Source organism: Hipposideros armiger, unplaced genomic scaffold (assembly GCF_001890085.2).
Source record: "Hipposideros armiger isolate ML-2016 unplaced genomic scaffold, ASM189008v1 scaffold_823, whole genome shotgun sequence".
Taxonomy (NCBI): Eukaryota; Metazoa; Chordata; class Mammalia; order Chiroptera; family Hipposideridae; genus Hipposideros; species Hipposideros armiger.
Window position 1 is genome coordinate 514,129 of NW_017732173.1, and position 22,039 is coordinate 536,167.

Here is a 22,039-nt window from a genome sequence, read left to right on the forward strand (position 1 = left end):
GAGACAATACAAATTGGTAACTACAATATGGCCTCAGGGATAGAAAAAGACAGTCTGAGGAATATAATCAATCATGCTGTAAATATTTCTTAGGGGGCCAGATGGACTCATGTCCTGTTGGGGAGACTACTTCATAGTCGGTGTAGAGGCCTGACCACCACACTGTATTTCTGGAGCTGATGTTGAATAATATTGTATGTCAACTATAATTATATATACATATAGTAACGGGACGTGGAGTAGAGTGTGGGAATGGAGTCAATGGAATTGTAATAGATAAATATGATATCGGGGATGGGAGGGCATTAGATAGGGGTGGGGGGGTTGTTACTTTGTGAGGGTGAAAAGGATAACTATTGCATTGTTCTGCACACCTGAAACTAACAATAAAAAAATTACCGGCCGAGTGGCTCAGTTGGTTAAGAGCTCACTCAAGAGTTTGAGCTCTTAGCAACAGCGGTTCGATGCCCGGCCTGAGCTGAGCTGCCGCTAAGCTGCCAATAGGTAGCAGGATAGCTCAGCTAAAAAAAATAAAAAATAAAAATAATAATAATAAAATTTAAAAAATAAAAATAAATAAAGGCTATCTCAGAGGAGACGGTGAGTCTTCCCATTTTGCTTTTTGGGCTATTTGTTAGGGTCTTGGGAGACAATGAAAAGATGTGCTTAAAAAAAAATTATTAATTTAAAAAAGAACTTTATTGTTGAAATGAGCTGTAAAATACTCTATTCCTCCATATTCTCTACTCTTTTTCTCAAAATTATCTTGCTATTCTGACTTATTTTTTTCACTCAAGTGAACTTCAGTCACTTAGTTACATGAAATGCCAAACAAAATGCTGCAATTTTTATTGGCATTGCACTAAAATTAATGTGAAGAAAATAGATATTTTTAGAACACCAGATTTCCAATCTAAAAATTTGTAGAGCTGCATAGTTTTTACTGGGTTTGTTACTAGGTTTTTAGTGTTGGTGGTGGTGGCAGTCATCTTCTAAATGGGTCTTTTCCCCTCAATATATTTTCTAACTAATTATGGCTAACTTAATAAAAAAGATTTCTTGCTTAAATGCATCTTCCTACCTTCTTTAAATGTTCTCTACCCTCTAGTTTCTGTGACACTACTCTCTCCAAATTCTCTATATGCTCAAACATCATTAGTCTTTATTTCAATTTTTTATTTAATTATTTATTAACTATTTAATTATTTATTAACTACTATAATCTGCTGGGAACACAAAAGTGAATGAAAGTCCTAACTATCATGGAGCTTTAAATCTAGAGAGCAAGATACAAAATAATAAAATGAGCACATAAGTGAGTATGCAATTATAAACTGTGGTAAGTGATATGTGTGTGTATACATATACATACACACACATACGCATGCGCGCGTACACACACCCACACCCACACCCACACACATACACAGAATCCCAGCTCCTATTACAGGCTTAGCACATAGAAGGTTCTCACTACACAGTGACTGAATGTATGAAATATCTATCCTCAACACATTGGTAAAAGTTGAACTACAATATAAAAAAAGTAAAAGCATAACACTAAATCACATTTCAATATTTCACATCAATAAATAAGGGTGCTCTTTGTGTAATAGAAATTAAGAGTTCCCTGAATACCGTTTAAGACAACCTTTTACAAATTCAGTGTTGAGTTCCAACTAAACTAGGGATATTTTCTTAAACAGACTTAGAAGAGATGGTTGGTTTTATGCTCAATTCTAGACTAGCAAAACCCGATTAATAATTACCAGTGGTAAGTATACAGACATTTGAAAGGAAAAGAGAACTATCAAGAGAGAATGATCATAAATTCAACATGCTTTAAATTTGACAACGAATAATAAAAAATAATGTATTGTCAGTATACTTCTTGGTTCCCAAAATGTGCATTTTGCTCCCACCTACACTGTCAGCACCTCTGCTTGCTCAGCGCCTTCATGCCTGCTGCATCGTTAGTAGTCACTGCACTCCAAACTCACGCCATTTGAAAATAAAGGTAACGAAGTTTTCTTCATCAACAGCCTGTAGGCTCACAAAATTGAACCTGTTCTTTTATCTGCCTGTGTTCATTTAGCCCACCAAGCAGTCTTTATTAAAGCTGAGGCATCAGGCAGTCAAAGTTCATTAATACCATTTATATAATCTCTGCAGTTTCAATTAACTCAGCAAGACATTCTACTACATGATAACAGTCTCATTAATTCAATAAAATCCCATAACTATTAACAATATGGTCGATGTTAAACGGGGTGTCACCTAGTACAATATAATAGCTTTAACAGCTTGTGATGAAACTCAGGTTTTTTCTTAAATTTGATCTGGCTAAATATTCAGTCCTTCTAGAGCCAGGTATTAATTCTATGTAAAGAATCTATAGGATTTTAAAAATATGTAGGGAGTAATTAAGTCTTATTAACTGATATCCAGGAGTAAGTTAACAATACTTTCTTACTCAGTAATTTGATAGACTTTGTCTAAATTATCAAGAATCTGATCTTCCACATCGCTGTTTAGTCTTCCTTACAAATGCAGTGGGCCACATACGGCACAAATGATGGAGTGTGCAGTTATTGGTTTTGTTCCTTGTCAGTGGAACTTGTTTCCATTATTTATACAACTTCCTTAATCTAGTTTTTGGGTTTTTTTCTCTAAAGAAAAAGGTGAAACAAATGTGTAACCTGGAATAATTTTATTCTGACTTGATTCACTATCATGGAATCTTATACTGTGAGCTATTTTCACATATTTGAAAGAAGAGCGGGGACAGTGGGTAGATAGGCTTGGTGATAAAGGCCAACACAAGGAGGAGAGAACAGAAAAACAGACATAAACCTGGATCACAGGGGAAGAGCCTGAGCTGCTGAACTAACCAATGTTGCAGAACCATTTCGCGTCTAGTCTTATAAAGTACAATAATAACACCCTGAGAATTTAAGGCATTTTGAATGGGATTTTCTGTTACATGCTTCCAGAAATCCTATAGTGATAGAGATTTATTTTCTCCCAGTCTCCTTTTTGGAATTTTTTCTTTGTTTTTGGTCTTGGGACTATGTATATGGATGGCTTCTGGATAGCCCATCTTGCTTGGCAAGGCCCTTCCTACCCTAAGATTATAAAAAAGTCTCTTAATTTTTTTGTTAGTAATTTTATTTAATTCTTGTTTTTACATTTATATCTTTACACCATCTGGAATTTATTCTCCAACAAAAGTATAATTTCATCTTTTTCTAGATGGCAGGTCAAATACGGCAAGTCAATGAAAATGTCCTATTTGCCCTTATCATACTGAGATTTCATACATAACTAGCCATGTTCTTAGTCTGCTCCATTTATCTACTTGCCCGTTCCCATACTACTGTCTCAATGGTTTGATCACAGAACATTTACAGTTTTCATATCTCCCTTTGACATTCTTCCCTTCCCCTAAATTCTGTGGGAACTCCAACATATTTAATAATGATTATAATAATCACCACAACTCATGAGGCCTTAACGAGAACTGTTTTTAACTCTACAAAGTCAATGCTATTATTGCCCTCTTCATCCAGATAAGGAAACTAAGGATTAGAAAAGTTAAGTAAGTAAATTGCCTAAGGTTATGTGCTAGTAAATGGTAGAGCTGAGACTCAAATAAAGGGATGTGAGCCTAGACCCAGGGCTCTTAACCATCAAGCTATATTATCTCCATCAAAATTGCTGGAAACCTTTTTTGGCCCTAAATTTAAAACAGTTTTCTAAAAGCTATCTTTTACTTAGACTATTGCTGGAATAATGTATTTATATATTAATTTAGGAAAAAGTAATATTTTTATTTAATGTAGTCTCATCTAAAAACATGTTATCACTTTACTGTTTATTCAAACCTGGCTTTATATCCTTCAAAACCATTTATAGATTTTTCATACAGCTTCTGTACCCATACTGTTAAGTTCATTTCTACACATTTACAGTTTTGTTTGGCATTGTGAGTGGTTATATTTTTTCCATTTTCCATTCTAAAAAGTGATTTATATAGTTAATTGCAATTAATGTAATTATATGTAATAACCATATACCTAATATAAAAATACATTACTAATATTAAAAGTAAGACAAAATTATTTTCCTTGGGTATTTTATGTAAATAGTAACAAATGTATTGTTTACGACAATTGTAAAGTGACTTAGTATATTAACTTTAAACTGGTGAAATTATTTTCAAATTAAATACACTGCTCTCACCACACAGGTGTTTTCTGTTATATTGCAATGAAGTTAGATGGTCCTCCGTTGGACATGTTGTAACTTTTCATTGTTAATTTATTCATTTAGCTTGAGTTTCTACTTAATATACATTTTGAGGAATGCATAAAATATTCAACTTGATGTATTTTTATTAAAACACCATAAGCTTAAGTAGAAATTGAGATCCTTCTTTATATATTAAATAATCTCATTTCAACAAAAATAAAACATAATCCAACAACCTTCTTTGCTTTAGTAATCGGATGAATCAAAATATCACAAAGAATATCATACACATTTCAAAAAATTGAAAGAACTTTTGGAAGTTATATTACTAGTAAATTTTAAAGAGTAAAAGGATACTTTATTTTTTACATGGCATGTCACATATTTATAAATGCTGTACTTAGAAACAATATTTACACATACAACTCTGAAAAGTTTTATTACTAGATTGGCTTCAAAGATGTTGTTTATAAACAAACTCCCAAAAGTTGAAAGCAAAGATTGAATGCGTTATAGAAGACAATTTGGTGGAATGTCTTATAATAAGGAAGAAGCATGTGTGCTACAATGAGCTTACTTTTCTCACCGTGCAGCTGACAAGCAGCTCTTTGATTGCTCTACTATTATGATACAACTTTGGATACAATAAAGGCTACATTATTCCTCTATCATTTGTCAAGCTGTATAGAAAATTTTGAGTCAATGGATGCCACCTGTATGATATTTTCATTACCTGTTTATAAAGCAACTGCTCGTTTTCTCTAGCATAACAGAAAAGAACATCTGTAAGAATTTTTCTCACATTTTCTTCTTGGAAAAACTGCATTTCAGGAAACCTGAAAAAAGAAAACACAGGATTGAAACTGACTAGCACCATTCCAAGAATTACCCTCCAACTCTTATCTCTGAGAGGTGCCGAGGGCAGCTTTTGGTTTTAGTAGAAGTCTGTAATGCCATACAACTTGTGCCATTGGTGAGGCTCATATGTTAAGGAGAAAACTGTGAGGAAAGGGAAACTGTTATATCACCGAGGGAAATGAAACCCTTCAAATCTAAATATTTCAAATGCTTTCCCTATGCTTAAAGGCATCATCATATGGTGAATACAATCATTTTTAACAAAATGAATTCTAGCCTATATATTTGGGGTAGGGGGTTGCTTTGTTTTAGCCCATTTGGTTTTTAGGACTAGGATGTGACCTTGTTAGTACAAAATTTTTGAAGAAATCATTATATTTTTAATGCGAATATCAGTATTTAAATTATTATACATGACCACACTGTTAGAATTATCTGATTAAAATGCACTTTAAATGGAAGAAGTTAGTGTCACTTAAGTGCTCTCTGGATCAAAAATTCTACCTTTGAGGTAATGTGAAACAGAAAAAGGGCAGTATTATTAACTTGAAAGGAGCATAACTAGTTATTCATAGTACAAGAACATACAATTGCAAGAGCCCAAACAGCAACTACAGAGCAATGCAACACACAATGAAAATATACAGGAAGAGGGACTGTCTCCTACAAATGAACAGTCAAATGGGTTTAATCACAAAAGGTTTGAACAAGAGGTTTTAGGAACATGGAACATCAGTGGGAAAGGTAACCAAATGGAAGAAAAGATAGGAAGGCACAGAAGTGAATGCGTATTCCAGGTGGATAGCACAATATGGTAATCAGTCATCAGAAAGGAAAGTCTTTCCACAAAGTACTACTAGTTGGGAGCGGAAAAACAGAGAGAAGAAAAGTTGGAGCAGGTCTGAAAAGAGCTTTATGCTAAATTTACAATTGAGGAAAAGCAACAGAGTGACTCTACATTTTTTGAATAGTAACAAAGAAAACAGTATTTGAGTACTCCAAGTTGGAATAGCCTGACAGAGGAGAGATTATAGGAGGAAGATAAGAGGGCATTATAATGAATGGAAATGGAAAAATCACAAACCTGAAAAAAAAAAGCCCTTGCTCAAATTCATGTCACACGAACTGCTAGCTGTGTGACCCTGGATAAAGGATCGCTTCCTCTATGAAGCAGGGATAATAACACCGAACTGTGGTCAAGATGAGATAATGAGGAAGCACCGAGAGCAGTGCTTGGCAAGTAGTCGGTTTCACAAATACAGGTCTTTGAGTGTTGGTACTTCAGGTGATGAAGATGTGAATGAGGTGGCGTTGGGACTAGAAAATAAGCGATTATGTGAGAGGATGAAGAGGAAGAGCATGTAAAGCGTGGAGGCACAGGGCATCAGCGACACAGAGAAGCACTCCTTAACGCGTCTTTAAAAGAGCAGGAATGGTTGTTTTACTCCATGTTATAGAGGCTTCCTGTCTCCTGTTTTATGCTTCATTCTGATCCTCTTCTGACTCACTGTGAGTTACAACTTTTTCTCTAGTCCAGGCTGGGTTCCTAGATGAACTTTGCAAGTGGCTTATTTCTTCTCTGGTCCTAATCTTTATAATACATTAAAGCCTATTTTGTTTTTATCTGTTCATCTGACTTTTGCTTGAAATTCCCTTTGATGCACAGTTGTCCTCAGACACAGATATTTGATCTTTTTTTTTCTCTAGCAGCAAAGAGGCTGTTCTTTGGGAGGCCAGTAATAAACAACCCACATATCTGAGCAAAGTTACATGACATCTCTGAGTAACTCGCAGTGTGATGACCCTCCAGGCAGTCCCTACTCAGGCAGGGGAGTTCACCAGGGACAAGTGACCTTAGCTCCTAGAGAATAGAGAAATTAACTGGAAAGTAGATTCAGAGCAAGAATAATGTATTATAGAAGCCAGAGACGTTCCAGAAAGATGTCAAAGGCACTAAAGTAGAAAAGAAACAAACAAAAAACATTTTAAATTACTTATTTGGGACAAAAGAAAGCTGCTAAGACCCTTAGAAAGTCAAAGATCCCAAAATAATCTAGATGAAAGGTAAGTAATTAATAAAATAAATTGCTGAATAGAAATTTCTTGGGGAAACTTACTAAGTTAAAACTAGGATAATCCTGACAGGTAAATGGTTACCCCATCCTCCTCAATAGATGATTTAAATGTAGCCTGTCTTTAAGTAGGCTTCATGCTCCATGACTCAGATCATGGGACTTAATGATTTTGTGTGTCCCTTCCTTAACTATTCTTTGGAAATTTTCTATACATACTGGAACAATCAAATTCTATGCAGCTGCTGCAATCTGAATGGATTGTGGGGAAAAAATACTAAAAACTGCAACATTCATTTAATAACAAATACCTACAAACTATATAGTAAGAGTTTAATACCTAACTACTAAAAATATAAATTATATTACATACCAATTCATAGTTTCATTTGTATGCATACTATCCACCTGCAACATTAAAAACTAGAAATCTACAAGAATTAAATTTCAGGTAGATCTTTAGTTTTTATCAGATAGATCATTTAAATTACCCACTTTTAGCAAATAATCAACTGCCAATGTGCATTATTAGGCAGACAGATATCTAAACAAAAACACACCATCTATAATTCTACTCAACAAAGCTAAAGTGCCAATTTATGAAGTTGGAAAATTCAAACATTTGTAAAAAAGGGATAATAGTAGGTTGAACCCCAATATATCCATCACCCAGCTTCATCACTAATCAATTCTTGTTTCATATATACTCCGCCCTCAATGCTGCACTTTGAAGTAAATCGGAGAGATCACATCATCTATAAATATTGCAGTGTGCCTCTCTCAAAGATAAGGGCTCTTTAAAGATATAACCATAGTACCATTATAACCCTACTACTAATAAAACAATCCATTGATTAAATCAAACATCCAGTCAAGTTCAAATATCTCTAAAATTTGGGGGCCTGCTGGGCCCTTGGGCCTCCCCTGATGCCTGGTGGAAATGAATTGGAAAGACATTCAACAAGGCAAGTTCTGTCATAATGCAGACAGAAAATAAAGAGAAGCTAGGCAAATATCTGGGCTGTCTATAATGAAGAGTTCCTCAGACAACAAAGAGACAAAAAGAATATTTCCTAAGCAAGAAAAGGGTTAAGAAAAGAGTGAAATGATAAAGGGTTTTGTCACTGAATTATAGTACATAATTAGGTAATTAGAAGTATTAAAACAGACAAAGCATTGGGCCCACATGAATTACTGAAGATGCAAGTATTCAATAAGATGCCCCACGGGAAAAAATAAAGCCCTTGGTGAAGGTTTATAATCATGCAGTAGGACAGAGAAGCACAGAAGGACTTGCAGAAACAATAACTAATGTTATGCCCATACTTCAAAAACAGAATTTCAAAACAAGCATTCATCCAAAATTTAAAATGAGTTGGTAAAAACTCCCTAGAATACTATTAAATACCAAGATAACTATAATACCTTACTCTGGTTTATTGTTTTATTAACGAAAAACTGAAAAATCGAGCAAAAATCATAGAAAGGAAGAATTTGATATAGAATGAAGGCAGACATAGCGGATATGTTTTCTTTCTGTGCTCCCTATTTTGGTTGATGATTTCAACATTCTCCCTATTCAACCAAATCTGCTTTCTCTTCATTCCAGGCACACAGCTGGATTTAATCCCTCAGCTTCCTTTTCCGTTAGCTGTGGCCACTGACTCAGTGCTAGCCAACGGAATGACAGTGGAAGTGATGTGTGACCACAAAACTCATCCTCCCACCTCAATGAGGTCCCACAGACAGTTCCCCTTCCAGCTGGACAGAATGAAAAGGTCATCTGGTATATCTGGGAAGCCATACGCGGACTGTTGTGATTTTAAAAATATATCTTCAAATTCTTTAACACACCTCCCTTCTTTCTTGGATTGCTCGCTCTGAGTGAAGTGTTTAAGCAGTCCCATGGAGAATCTGCATGGAGGAACCAGTATGGATCCTGTATGACTGTAGCTCCAGTTGATACCTGACTGCAATCTCGAGACTCCTAAGCCAGAGCCTTCCAGCCTAGCTGCTCCCAAACTCCTGATATGCAGCAACTATGAAATTAACAATTATTGTTCCAAGTCAGTGAGTTTTGGTTGATGTACTGTAGTAGCCATAGATAACTAAGACAAGTTTTGACACCTGAAATTGGGGTGTTGTTAAAAACCATACAATACGTGGTAGAAGCACCTGTGAGACTAATGAGAAGCTGGAAGGACCCTGCATAAAGCATCAATGAGAGAGTAAAAGGTGTGAAAGAGACTGTTAGCAAAACACAGACAGCTCACGAGGAAGCTGCCAGTGAGGGCTTAAATGAAAGTGGGGGAAACATAGGAAAAAAACGTTCCTTACTATGTAGTGCCAACACAGAAGCTTCTAGTTATAAGGAAAATAGAAAATGTACTTAGTAAACTGGGTGATCTAACTAAGGAGCTATCCAGGCAGAGTGCTGAAGGTGCTGACAGGTTTATACTTGTTACTTATAATAGAATGAAAGAGGAGAAAAACAAAAGGAAGATTTGCTAAAAACCCAAAGGTTCTAGGACTTGCTAGGCTTAAACTAAAGTGTTTTCTAATTCTCAGCCTCTCTGGTCAGCAAATGATGCTAACATTAAGACACTGCTCTTGGCAAAGATCAAATCTAAGACACAGTCAGAAAGATAAGGTCTAAAAATGAAACCAAGGGTGTGAATGTAAAATCCTTTGTTAAGATCTCAAAAAGCTCTAAAGTGGTGCCTCTGCAAACCCTTCTGTCAGACAAGATGCTCTGATGGCCTGTGAAGATTTCAAAAGCGTGCCTCACAGAGCCTTTAGCAGTTAGAGGTCAGGGATGCTGCTAAACATCCTGTACTGTACATGACAGCCTCTCACAACAAAGAATTAATTGGTCCAGACCGTCAATAATCCCAAGGTTGAGAAACCCTGCACTGGAGTACATGAACTCAGAGGGCAGAAACAATACCTATTTATTTAATCTCTACCTCCTCCTGAATAAGACTTGAGATAACTCACTTATGTTTCCATCTCCCATTTGCTTCCCAGAGTGCTTTGCATACAGAAGGTATCCGACAAATTCTTCTTGAATTGAAAAAGGCCAACAAGATTGACATAAATATTAGAGAGTAGTGCTAAGAGGAGTCCCAGGCATTATTTCTATTTCTGACATTAACAAGTCATATTTTCCTAAGGCATATTCTTTCTAAACTTCAACTTTCCACGTTTGCAGAATGAAAGGATTTACTACATGATTAAACCATGACACAAATGCCTGTTATGGGTGCCAGGTAATGGGGAAGATGACGACACAAAATGTTTAAGAACAAGGCTGCTGCTGGAGCCGGTGTCTGGACTGGTGATGGGGCTAATTCCTTTGGTAAGGCTGTTACTGCACCCACCCAGCCCCGATGTCACCCCACCACACCGCACTCCCACTGCCTCCTCCGCCGCCTCCTCCTCCTCAGTAACACGGAGGATGGCTAATGGCTGTTGTAGGAATAAGGTATATGGGATCCAGGCTTTGGGAGAAACTGAGATATCAGGTTTTCAAGGCCACTAAAAGGTATGATATATATGATCCAAGACAGCCCATTTCAGTCCAGAAATCTACATGGTAACAAGGACATGGGTCTCCTTCTGCCAGATTCCACATGGATCAACTGACAACTGAGAAAAAGAACCTTGGGTTATTTTATTTTATTTTTGTGGGATGCCACAATCCTAAATCCATAGGACACATCAGGCTTCAAGTTCCCTGTAGAATTCTAAAATAACCTTTGCAGATGAGGATGCCTGATACTGTTACTGTAAGAAATGAAACCGAAACAATGAAGGTTTTGGAGGCAGAAGTGAAAGATACAATCCGAGTTGAAAATCTTACCAAATTAGAAAACTATGAGAAGATTTTGGCAGGGAAGAATGAACGTTGTGCTGACAACAATATTGATTTACTGGAGAAAATTCAGATCCAGTTAACGCTATCGCTTGAAAGAGAGGAGAAGCCCTCAAAAGATGAAGAAGAAAACAAAAAAGCAAATGATAAAGCTGCCCAGAAAAATGTTAGCAAGAGGTGCCAGTCAGGATCACACTGATTCAACTGGCACAGGCTACATGGATTTTCAGTAAATATATTAAAAAACATTCTGAGGTAAAAATTGAATTTATAATGTTTACATTGTTTCTAGAGTACCATAATTTGCTACATATGTTTTCATTACTGAGTTAGAATATCAGAATAAAATTGCAAGGTTGGAAGTACACCAGAAACATTTTAGTTTCTCAGGGCTAAGATGTTGCTGGTCTTCTCCACGCACATGTGTAAATATCTTTTTGCATGATGTATGTCATCATGATATAAAAATAATTCATACTCTAAGAATTTGGGGAAATACAGAATCACTAAGATATTGACTGTTAATTGAAATAGAGGTATTATTAATCATGAATATAAAAGAGAAACATATACCTCACAATAATGTACTCAACCAAGTAAGAACTTAGTGTATTTATTTATAATGAGTTTTTGAACTTAGTTAAATGAAGAATTTTTGTTCCTTCTCTATGAGTTTATAAACCTTCAACCCAAAGATTTTTAAGGTACGTACCTGAGTCACTACTGTAATTGTGAAATCCTTTGTTTTACCAGGGTACTGAACAAATAGATTTTAACTTTTTGGCAGGTCATTGACCTCCTTGAGGCATTTTTACCACAAAAAGGCTTATCCACAAAATATCTGACCAATACTTTGATGAGTTAGAAGACTCCAAGGTTAAGGATTCATCCTCTAGATGTTAGCTTCCAGGAGTGATAGTTATTTTACACATATTGAAATAAAAATAAAACCGTTTCACTGGGTATGTGCTCATCAAAGGAAACATGAACAATTCTTTAGTCTCACTGACACTTGCCCCATGTCATTCCTCAAAATAAACCTTTATTTTCATTCAGGGTTTATGTATTCAGTACCATCTTTACTTTCTAATTTACATTTAACATAAACCTCAAAAGGAGAACCACTAAAATAAAAAGTGGTCTCTTCGTAATAGGGATTGAAGGAGTGTAAGGATGATGTGAGGAAGAAGAAAGTCAACTCTTCATGACTTTTTTTTTTTTTTAAGTTCAAGCATATTCCTCATTGGTCCCCAAAGATGAATTCATTAGTCCAATGAACAGGCATTTACTGAGCATCTGTCATGTTTTTAGCATTGTGCTAAACATTGTAGATATAAAGATGGACAAGATATAATCTCGGACCTTCAAGTAGTTCACTGGCTTTGTGCTAGGAAAAAATACATGATATGTAATTAAAATAGAATGGATGTTATAAAGGAAACTTTTCAAGGTGCTATAAAAACCCTGGGAGGGGACCCCAACTTCTGTTTGAAAGGATATGGGAAGGCTTCACTGAAAAGATAATGCCTGAACTGAGTCTTGAATTCAGAGGGCTTTGAATGGGAACTACCCACACAGAGAAGCATGAGAAAGACATTCCAGAGAGGCATTGCCAAGCACAGCAGTGTGAGAAGGGAAGTGGTATATCTAAGGAAAGACAAGATTGTACCCTCTGGCTCTAACAGGGTGGCATGTGGCAAGGAATTCTAGAAACTGACAGAGAAGGTGTTGGTGAGATATGAAGGCAGATCATATCTGTACCAACACACTGGGGTGTGGGTCTCAGTGACTGTGGGGTGCTATTGGGAAGCCAGGGGTGTTAAAAAAAATCTGTAAGACAGTAATGAACACTGAGAAATAGACTTACTTGTACGCTAATAGTGCACCATTTGAGAAATACTGAGGATGGCACGCTAAGTTGAGGAGTAATTAGAGGATTTTGCACAGGGTAACAGCATAATCAGATTGCACTTTAGAAAGGTTACTCTGGCAGTGAGGGGCCAAGGTCATCAGCAAGGAGTGTGGACAGAAGACCACAGAGAACAGAGAGGAGAGGATGCATTCGAAAGCTATTCAGGAAGCACCATGGCAGGACATGGTGATAATCTGGATATGGAAGGGTAATGGGACAATACAGTAGGAGCAAGTAGCTTCTAGGTTTCCGGCTGGGAGGACAGCTAACTGTCAAAGTAAATAACGGGCAAGCCTGAATGGAACAGGTATGTTTTTTTATAAATAAGTATAGTTTGAGGTGCCTGATGGAAAACCAGGAGATGAGGTCTGCTGGCAGATAAGAGGCTCTGGTTATTCAGTAAATGAGCAGGCTGGAGCTGCAGATTGTGGAGTCATCAGGAGAGGTGAGGCTTGCTATGAATGAGTTTGCCCAGAGAGATAAAATAAGTGACAAGGGCAAAATTCTATGGCAAGACCGTATATAAGAGGTAGACAAAAGGAAGAGACTGAATCCTAAAGATAGCAGAAGAATCATGTGAACATTTGTCTTAGAAGTCAGCCAAGGGAGAGCAGTTTCATGGACGATAAAGTAACAGAGGGAGATGAAAATAGAATTACCAAAACAATTCATTAGATTGAGAAACGAGCAAGTTTTTGGCTATTTTAAGCCGTTTTTTTTTTTTGGAATAAGATGGTGGAAACCAGAACTGAGTGGGTTGAGGAATAAGGGCGAAGGTAAGAAAATACATAGCTAGTTTGAGTAAAACAAGATAGGATCCTAAACAGGAAGAATTTTTCTTTCTTCTAAACCCGTAGGACAGACATCAATAAGGACAAAGATTATAAACCAATTTTTATGCATTCCAAAATGTTTTTACTGTGCACTTCTTCATTTTCCTCTACAAATGCAAAAATTTTTAAGTTATCTGCATATTAATTTTTAAAGTGTACAATTCAATGGTTTTTAGTATATCCACAGATATGTGCAACTATCACTACAGTTAATAATAGAGCATTTTCATGACCCAAAAAAGAAGCCTTGTACCCTGTTGCTATCACCTTCCTATGCCCTGAGGACTAACCTAGTTTGTTTATACAAAGTTTGTTTATACAAATTTCCCTGTTTTGGGCATCTCATGTGAATATTGTATATATGTGGTCTTTTGTGACTGGTGTCATTCCTTTAGCATGAAATTTTTAAGGTTCATCCATGTTGTAGCATGTATCAGTGCTGTATTCCTTTTGTATATACATTTTTATTTGAATAAACATATAGATGAATAATTCAAAACAAAAACTATAAGAACTGAGTACTGAAGAAAATCTAGGAGACAAAATAGACAATTTACAGGTATTTTTACAGAAAGATAATGAAAATAAACTGTATGATCTATAAAAGTACAGAAAATGCACCATTTTCTTTATTAGGATCCTCAATTTGTAGAAAGTAGCTGGTACACAGTAATTTCTCAAGTAGTATTTGTTGAATGAATAAATAAATCGATGAACCTACAAACCAACCAACCCATGAAAAGTTAAACCTACGGACTCAGGACCAGAGGTGGGAGGCGAAGTATAAGAAAGTGCAGACCAGGGCTCTGCTCTTTGTTTTTACAATTAATAAAGACAAGAGAAACATACAACTTTCATAGGCCACAAAGTGGTGGGGAACACTGATTTGAAAAGGGGCAAAGGAAAGAAAGGAGGGGCCTGCTGTGGTGACAAGGGGTAGGAGCCGCCCCAGAGGATTGCAGAAAAACCTCCAAAATTCTAACACGGAAGGTGGGAGTTTGAAATCACCACAGAGGAGAGAAGATGAAGCAGAAGAGTTAGGATGATAGGAAATATCAGAGAATGCATCAGGGGAAAGGGCAGGTAAGGCTGGAATTTCAGGAGATGGTATCTGTCACCATCTAAATAGAGGGTTTTTTTTTTTTTTTATCAAAGGTTCTATCTAGTTCTCTAATACCCTGAGTCACACAGCAAGCTGTCCTCTCTCTCACTGCCTCCCACTCCCTCTTATCAAAAAACAAACAAACAAGCAAAAAGAAAAAAAAAAAACCCCACAAAACGTTCTACCCGACCATAAAGATGAAAAATTAGGAAAAAAATAGGTAGCTAGATATAGTCACAACTGAAAATACAGACTTTATTTTGAAGTTTGTCAATAATTAAGAAAAAACTGTAAAAGCATGTAATTCAAAGCATTTACCCTTGAACTAGCAGGGTGATTTCAATTTCAAATTTGAGTAACAACCCAAAAGGTTATGTCACATCCCTGAACAGGCTATGCCTAACTAGGGATATTTCAGGAGGGGTATTCCTTTGCCATCCACCGGACTACTTTTTAACCTACTCACAATCAGTAAGTGAACCCACAACTACAAACAATGCTGAAAATCAGGCTGACTCTAAAACAGGAGGATCTCAAAAGCCAAAACTCTTCAGAGGCTCAGGGTGACATACATCAGTGTGCTGCCGCTACTGTACCACTGCTCCCGAATTCCAAAGGCTAGGAGCATCAGGACACTAACCAAAGCACTGCAAGGTCTGCAGCAAATACACCTATATTTTCACTCAAATGCTAAAAAAAAACCCCACCATTTTTTAAGTTTTAAAATATCCCATAAGCTGGAATAAATGTGTGCTAAGAATTTGCATGCTTAAATGGAACAGAAATGGGAAATATACACATTAAATATGGGAGTAGTACAGGCAAATACATTTCTAAATAAATACATGCAACCACGATAATCAAATATTTTGTTTTTACCTTAACTGTTGTCAAATGAAGAAGGACTACAGGCCATTTGACAGAAGAACCGTTTCTTATATTCCTGAAATCTGTTTTCCCCCCCTCTTTAATATTTAAGAAACACACACAGGTTGCCGACAACTCTTAAAGAGCGGCTTGTGTTGTCGTTTTCACTTTCTCGGCTGTGAACAAGTGCATATGTGAAGGCTGGTCGTGCATGCACAAGCATGTACTCTGCCTGCATGAAATCCAATCACAACACAACACCAAGTGCATCCACTCATTCGTGTATGCCTGCAGTCCACCTCGAGGAGACTGAAAATATAAATACAAGCTGCTATTTTGCTGTGATCACACAAATATGGCAGCTTGTGTGTTTTTTTTTCCTCTAACATTTTAACACTGGGCAGATTGTCTGCATTAACACACACCAGAATCAATTCTGCTCTGAAATTGCCTGTAAAATCTTCCTTCCCTGAGGAATTTCTTTTTTATTTAAGTAAAAAATGGGCTTGGTGGAAAGTGTATAAAAGATGCCAACATTTAGGACATATTAAATTTATAAAGTGTGACAATCAAGTCACACTTTACAGAGCACTGACAGTATTTCTCCCCAAATGGAAACTGTGGAGACAGTGGACTTTAAACAAGAAAAAAAAAAATTCAACAAGTTAACTTCATAAAATCACTTTTTATATCACTAATAGAGAAAAAATTTTCAAAGTACTCTAATTTCAAGCTGCCTACTACAATGTAACATAATAACTAAATTTGACTCAAAAACTCAAGTAAGACTTGTGTACTATAAAAATTCATGAAGGTTTCTTAAGGGCAGAGGAAGTAAAAGTAAATATTTAGCGTAACCATATCTAAAAGTTCACTATCAACAAAAAATAAAATGCAGATTCATATCATATACCATAAAAATATAGCAACAATGAACTATCTACAATGCTGTCCAACAGAACTCTTTACAACAGAAATGTTCTATATCTGTGCTCTCCCATACAACAGCCATTGGCACTGGAAATGTGGCTGCTATAAATGAAGGCAATTTTAAATTTCATTTAATCTTAATTATTTTAAATTTAAATAGTTACGTGAACCTGGTGGCTACCAAAATAGAGCAACCAGTTTTAAAAAGAGAATTTTAGCAATTATTAATGAATACACAAAATATCAAATGACGAGCTAAAAATAACTGAGGAGACAAAGTTTGCTTAAATAGATTATGTCTAAAGCTTGGCCCATATGTAAACTATAAACAAAAGGAAGCATTAAAATGAGAAAGTTGGATCTTTACAGATCTAGACAGATCATGGAGATTCAGGGAGGAAAGAATGTAATTCACTGATGAATGAGCTGCCTGAAGTGCTAACAGCAGTAAACTTACAATAACCAGAATTAGACCAAAAGTTGAAGATGAGGACTAGCATATCCTAAAGGTGATCAGATAAACTTTTAAAAATAGTCAAAGTTACAATTATAAAAGTTAAAGAATTTTAATCATTGAATTACACAAAGAAGAATACATTTGAAGGAAACATGATACTATTTGGCAATAGTTTATAAATGTTAATTTGCAAATTATTATAGACACTATAAATATACTTTTAGAATAGACCTTGATAAACCAAATAACAGACTAGAATGGACCATTCAAGTTCTGAATTAGAAATGCTGTAAATTGGAAACCCCTTGATTTACCTTTGATTATCAGTTTTTTCAGTAATAAAAATGAGAACAGTAACAACCTCATTAGGTTGAGATAAAGAACAATTAACTGAATTGAATACAAGACCCTTTCAGGACAAAAAGGGTTAGTAGAATAAATGAATATTAAAATTAGTTGAAAGAGGAGATAATATTTAATACAGTGACATTCAGATCAAATAAATTTAATAATGATGGCGACCACACAGCTCATGAGATGGAATCATCTTGTTTAAGCTCAGGCTAGAAGGTTGATAATAGTATTTATTTTTTTTAAAGTGGGGGTATATGTCTGAAGATTGAAAATGTTAGACTGTTATTACTAAAACCAAACAACTGATCATAACTGATAAGTTTCTCAATCAATGATCATTTATCAAACATCAACTTGACTCTACAGTGAGACAAAAACAAGACTAGGCCCATGCCCTCCAGGGGATTACCATCCGGTCTGAGAGATGAGACCTGGGCTAACACCTGAGCTCTTATACATGCTGTTTCTATTATAGCACCAGCTATTTTGCACTGTAACTTTTTGGGCGCTGCTTTCTCTATTAGACTTTGAGCTTCTTAAGGGTCCATTCCATATTTATCTTGGTATCTCCAGCGCCTGGCACCCAGAGGAGAGTAATATAAATGTACTGAATATACTGGCAGATTGAATACCTTGGCAGGTCTCAATAAACATAAGATCAAACAAAATTAAATAATAGCATAAAAGGTTATTAAGAAAATTCTACTAGAACATAGACAGAAGAGGCACAAGTTATTTCCAACTATCAAGACTGGAAAATGCCTCTTGAACAGGGTGGTGATGAACTCAGGCTTCGAAGGCTGAATTGTCAGGAATCCACCAGGGAGCAGCAGGGTTAGTAGCATTCCCAAGAGGAGAGGCCAACAATGCAAAGCATGGGAAAGGGAAAGCACAGAAGCTGTTCAAGGAATAATGCCACAGCACTGGTCTAAACGGGAACTGTGGAGGGACTTCAGGTTTCGGGCCCTGCATATAAGGGGTTCTGACATTGCTATTCCATCTTAACAAGTAAAAAGCTGAGCAGATTCCAAAATCATAACTCTTCCAGGACCCATGGAATGGAGAGGACACAGGGCAAACTGCTATCCCCAAAACTAGAAAGGCAGACGGAAATATAGGGAGTTACGACTTACCAGAGAGGCTCACGTGCAGGAGCCAGTGCCTGGGCAGGAAAACCTGAAAAGTCACTGATGAACTACTGGAAGCTCAGTGTCTGTGCCATATTGATGAGTTAAAAACTCCAGGTGGACCCAGTCATACAGGGGCCTCACAATATCGGGAGACTTAGTTCCAGGAGCTCAACCAGCTTCCCACAGTAAATATCAGAGAAAAATCCCCTCAGCTTTTAGCAGGGGGAGGGGAAAAGGAGCAATTCTGAATGTAGCACTCTGTTTTTCCTAACGAGGTCTGCTGCCCTCAGGGAAAACTAGTTAACCAGAGCCTCACCTGCTGGGGTATTATCAGAGCCTAACTGACCTGGGGAAGGAGGAATACCCAACCCCAGCCTCCTCTAGCCATTCTGTCCCATGTAAGATGGGGAGTGGGGGAGATGTTGTGGAAACTGAGAAACACTTGTGAAGGTCACAGTCCAGAAGCATAGGCTTACAAAAAGACTGGGACCTAATCATAGGACTAAAGAACACTTCCCCTTCCCCTTCATTTGATCACCGCATTAATAAAAGCCTATTTACAGCAGTTCCTTTTACCCACTACATTATGTCTCGCTATCAAGAAAAAATTACAAGACATACCAAAAGGCAAAAAGCACAATCTGAAGAGACAGAGTGAGCACAGAACCAGACAAGGCAGATATGTTAGAATTATGAGTTCAGGAATTAAAAAATATATATGATTAATATGCTAAGGGCTCTAATGGATATAGTAAGAGCATGTAAGAACAGATGGGCAATGTCAGCAGAGAGATGAGAAATACCTTTGATGGGCTTATTAGAAGACTAACATGGCTGAGGAAAGAATCTCAGAGCTAAACGATATATTGATAGGGTCCTCAAAAACAAAAGCAAAGAGAACCAAGACAGAAAGAATAAAATTTAAAAAAATTTAAAAAGAACAGGAAATCCAATCCAAGGGCTGTGGGACAACTATAAAAGGTATAAATACACATAATGGGAATATCAGAAGGAGAAAAAGAGAAAAAATCAGAAACAAATATCCAAAAAAATACTGACTGAGAAATTTCCTAAATTAATGTGAGACACCAAATCACAGGCCTAGGAAGTTCAGAAAAAAACAAGCAGAATATTTGCAAAAAGAACTATACCTAGGCATATTATTTTCAAACTACAAAAAACACAAAGATAAAGTCCTTAAAGAGGAAAAAAACACCCTTACCTATACAGAAAAAAAAGATAAGAATTACTTTTTTATCAGAAACCATACAAGCAAGAAGTGGAGTGAAATACTGAAAGTGTTGAGAGGAAAAAAAACCTCCACCAACCTAGAATTCTGCACCCTGCAAAATTATCCTTCAAAAGTGAAAGAGAAATAAAGATATTCTCAGACAAACAAACAAAAAAAATGAGATTTGTTGCCAGTAGACCGATTTATGAGAAATGATTTAAAAGTTTTTTAGAGGGCTGGCCAAGTAGCTCGTTGGTTAAGAGTTGGCTTGGGAGCGCGAACTCTGAGCAGCAGGGCCCCTGATTCGGATCTCACATAAGCCAGTGACGCTGCGCCCTCTACAGCTAAGATGGTGAACAACAGCTTGACCTGGAGCTGGGCTGCTGGGAGTCGCTGGTGATGGTGCAGGCGGCAGCCCCTGCTGCAGTGGGCTTCCATGAGCTACTGTGAGTGGCTGGCAACCGGTGAGAGCAGCCGGCAGCCGGCATGAGCTGCTATGAGCCGCCATGAGCAGCTGTCCGATGGCTGGTGACCGATCTACCTCAGCAGGGAAGAGCGCAATGATAATACCAACATGGGCCAGTGAAGCGACGTCCTCCACAACTAGACTGAAGAACAAAAGGACAGCAACTTGTCCGTTCCCCTTCCCTGATTCCCCAACGCTGTTCCCTCCCCAAATTCCCCAATAAAATTTAAAAAAAGAAAAAAGAAAAAAGTTCTTAGAGAAAAGACAAATAATATAGGTCAGAACTTGGATCTACATAATGGAAGAGCATAAGAAGGAATATGTAATTGAAGATAAAATAAAATAAAAACTTTTATTTTTCGTATTCTTAATTGATGTAACAGATAACAGTTTGATCAAAATAATAACAACTATGTATTCAACTATGAATGCTTATGTGAGTGTACATATACACGCATATGTATATATTATGTATGCTTACATATAAATCAAATGAATGAGAGAAATGAGATGAGAGGGAGAAATTAGGATTATTTTGTTATTATAAGTTACTCACACTGTCTGTGAAGTGGTAGTGTTATTTGAAAGTGGATTTGGATTAGCTGAAATGTATACTGCAAATTCTAGGGCAACCACTATAAAAGTATAAGAAGAAGAAATATAACCACTATGCTAAGAAAGAAGAGAAAATGGAATAATATAAAATGCTCAGGTGAAACAATGATAGGCAGAAAGAGTGGAAGACAAAAACTGGAACAAAGAACAAGGGTGACACATAGAAACAGTAACAAATATAATAGATAATAATTCAACTATATCTACAATCACTTTAAATATCAATACTCTAAATGCACAAATTAAAAGAAAAAGGGCATAAAAAAAATAAAAGGGTTCAATTCTCCAAGAACACATAACAGTCCTTCACATGTATGCGCCTAACAAAAGAGCATCAAACTATGTAAGGAAAAAAACTAATAAAATTGCAAAGAAAAAGAAAAGAATCCACTGTTATGGCTGGCAACTTCAACACCCCACTATCAGAACTGGACAGATCTTGCAGGCAGTAAATCAGTTAAGACATGGTTGAACTCAACAATATCATTAATCAAATGGCTATAACTGACACCTATACACTATGTCATCAAACAACAGCAGAACACACTTTCTTCTCAAGCTCATGTGAAATATTCACAAGACAGACCACATTCTGGACCATAAAACACAGCTTAATAAATTTGACAGAACAGAAATCATACAATGTCTGCTCTCAGACCACAATGGAATTACACTAGAAATCAATAACAGAAAGATACATGGAAAACCCTAAAATGGAACTGTTGTGTGTTTAAGTAGTACATCCATTCTTTTATAGACCAGAGAGTCATAGAAGGCTTAAGATTAGGCAAGTGTCATGATTAGAAATGTGCTTTGAGGGCCGGCCTAGTGGCGCGATGGTTAAGAACTGGCTTGGGACGCCAGAGGGCCCCGGTTCAGATCCCACATATGAGGGCCAGTGACACTGCCCTCTACAGCTAGGATGCTGAACAACAGCTCAACCTGAGCTCTTCACGGCAGCAGCAGAAAACAGGGGAGCAGCAGGGTTAGTAGGGAACACTGATTTGAAAAGGGGCAAAGGAAAGAAAGGAGGGGCCTGCTGTGGTGACAAGGGGTAGGAGCCGCCCCAGAGGATTGCAGAAAAACC

The 22,039-nt window shown here is 36.8% G+C and overlaps 1 protein-coding gene across 3 annotated transcripts in view; it reads right to left on the reverse strand.

Moving 5' to 3' along the window:
* The window catches only part of TBC1D5 (TBC1 domain family member 5), a 447,679-nt gene that overhangs the window by 234,518 nt on the left and 191,122 nt on the right, over positions 1–22,039 (reverse strand). For all 3 annotated transcript variants that reach the window (XM_019629011.1, XM_019629009.1, XM_019629010.1), the window contains exon 8: positions 4,985–5,087. In XM_019629011.1, coding sequence (XP_019484556.1) covers positions 4,985–5,087 — 103 coding nt within the window. The remainder of the gene's footprint in view (positions 1–4,984; positions 5,088–22,039) is intronic.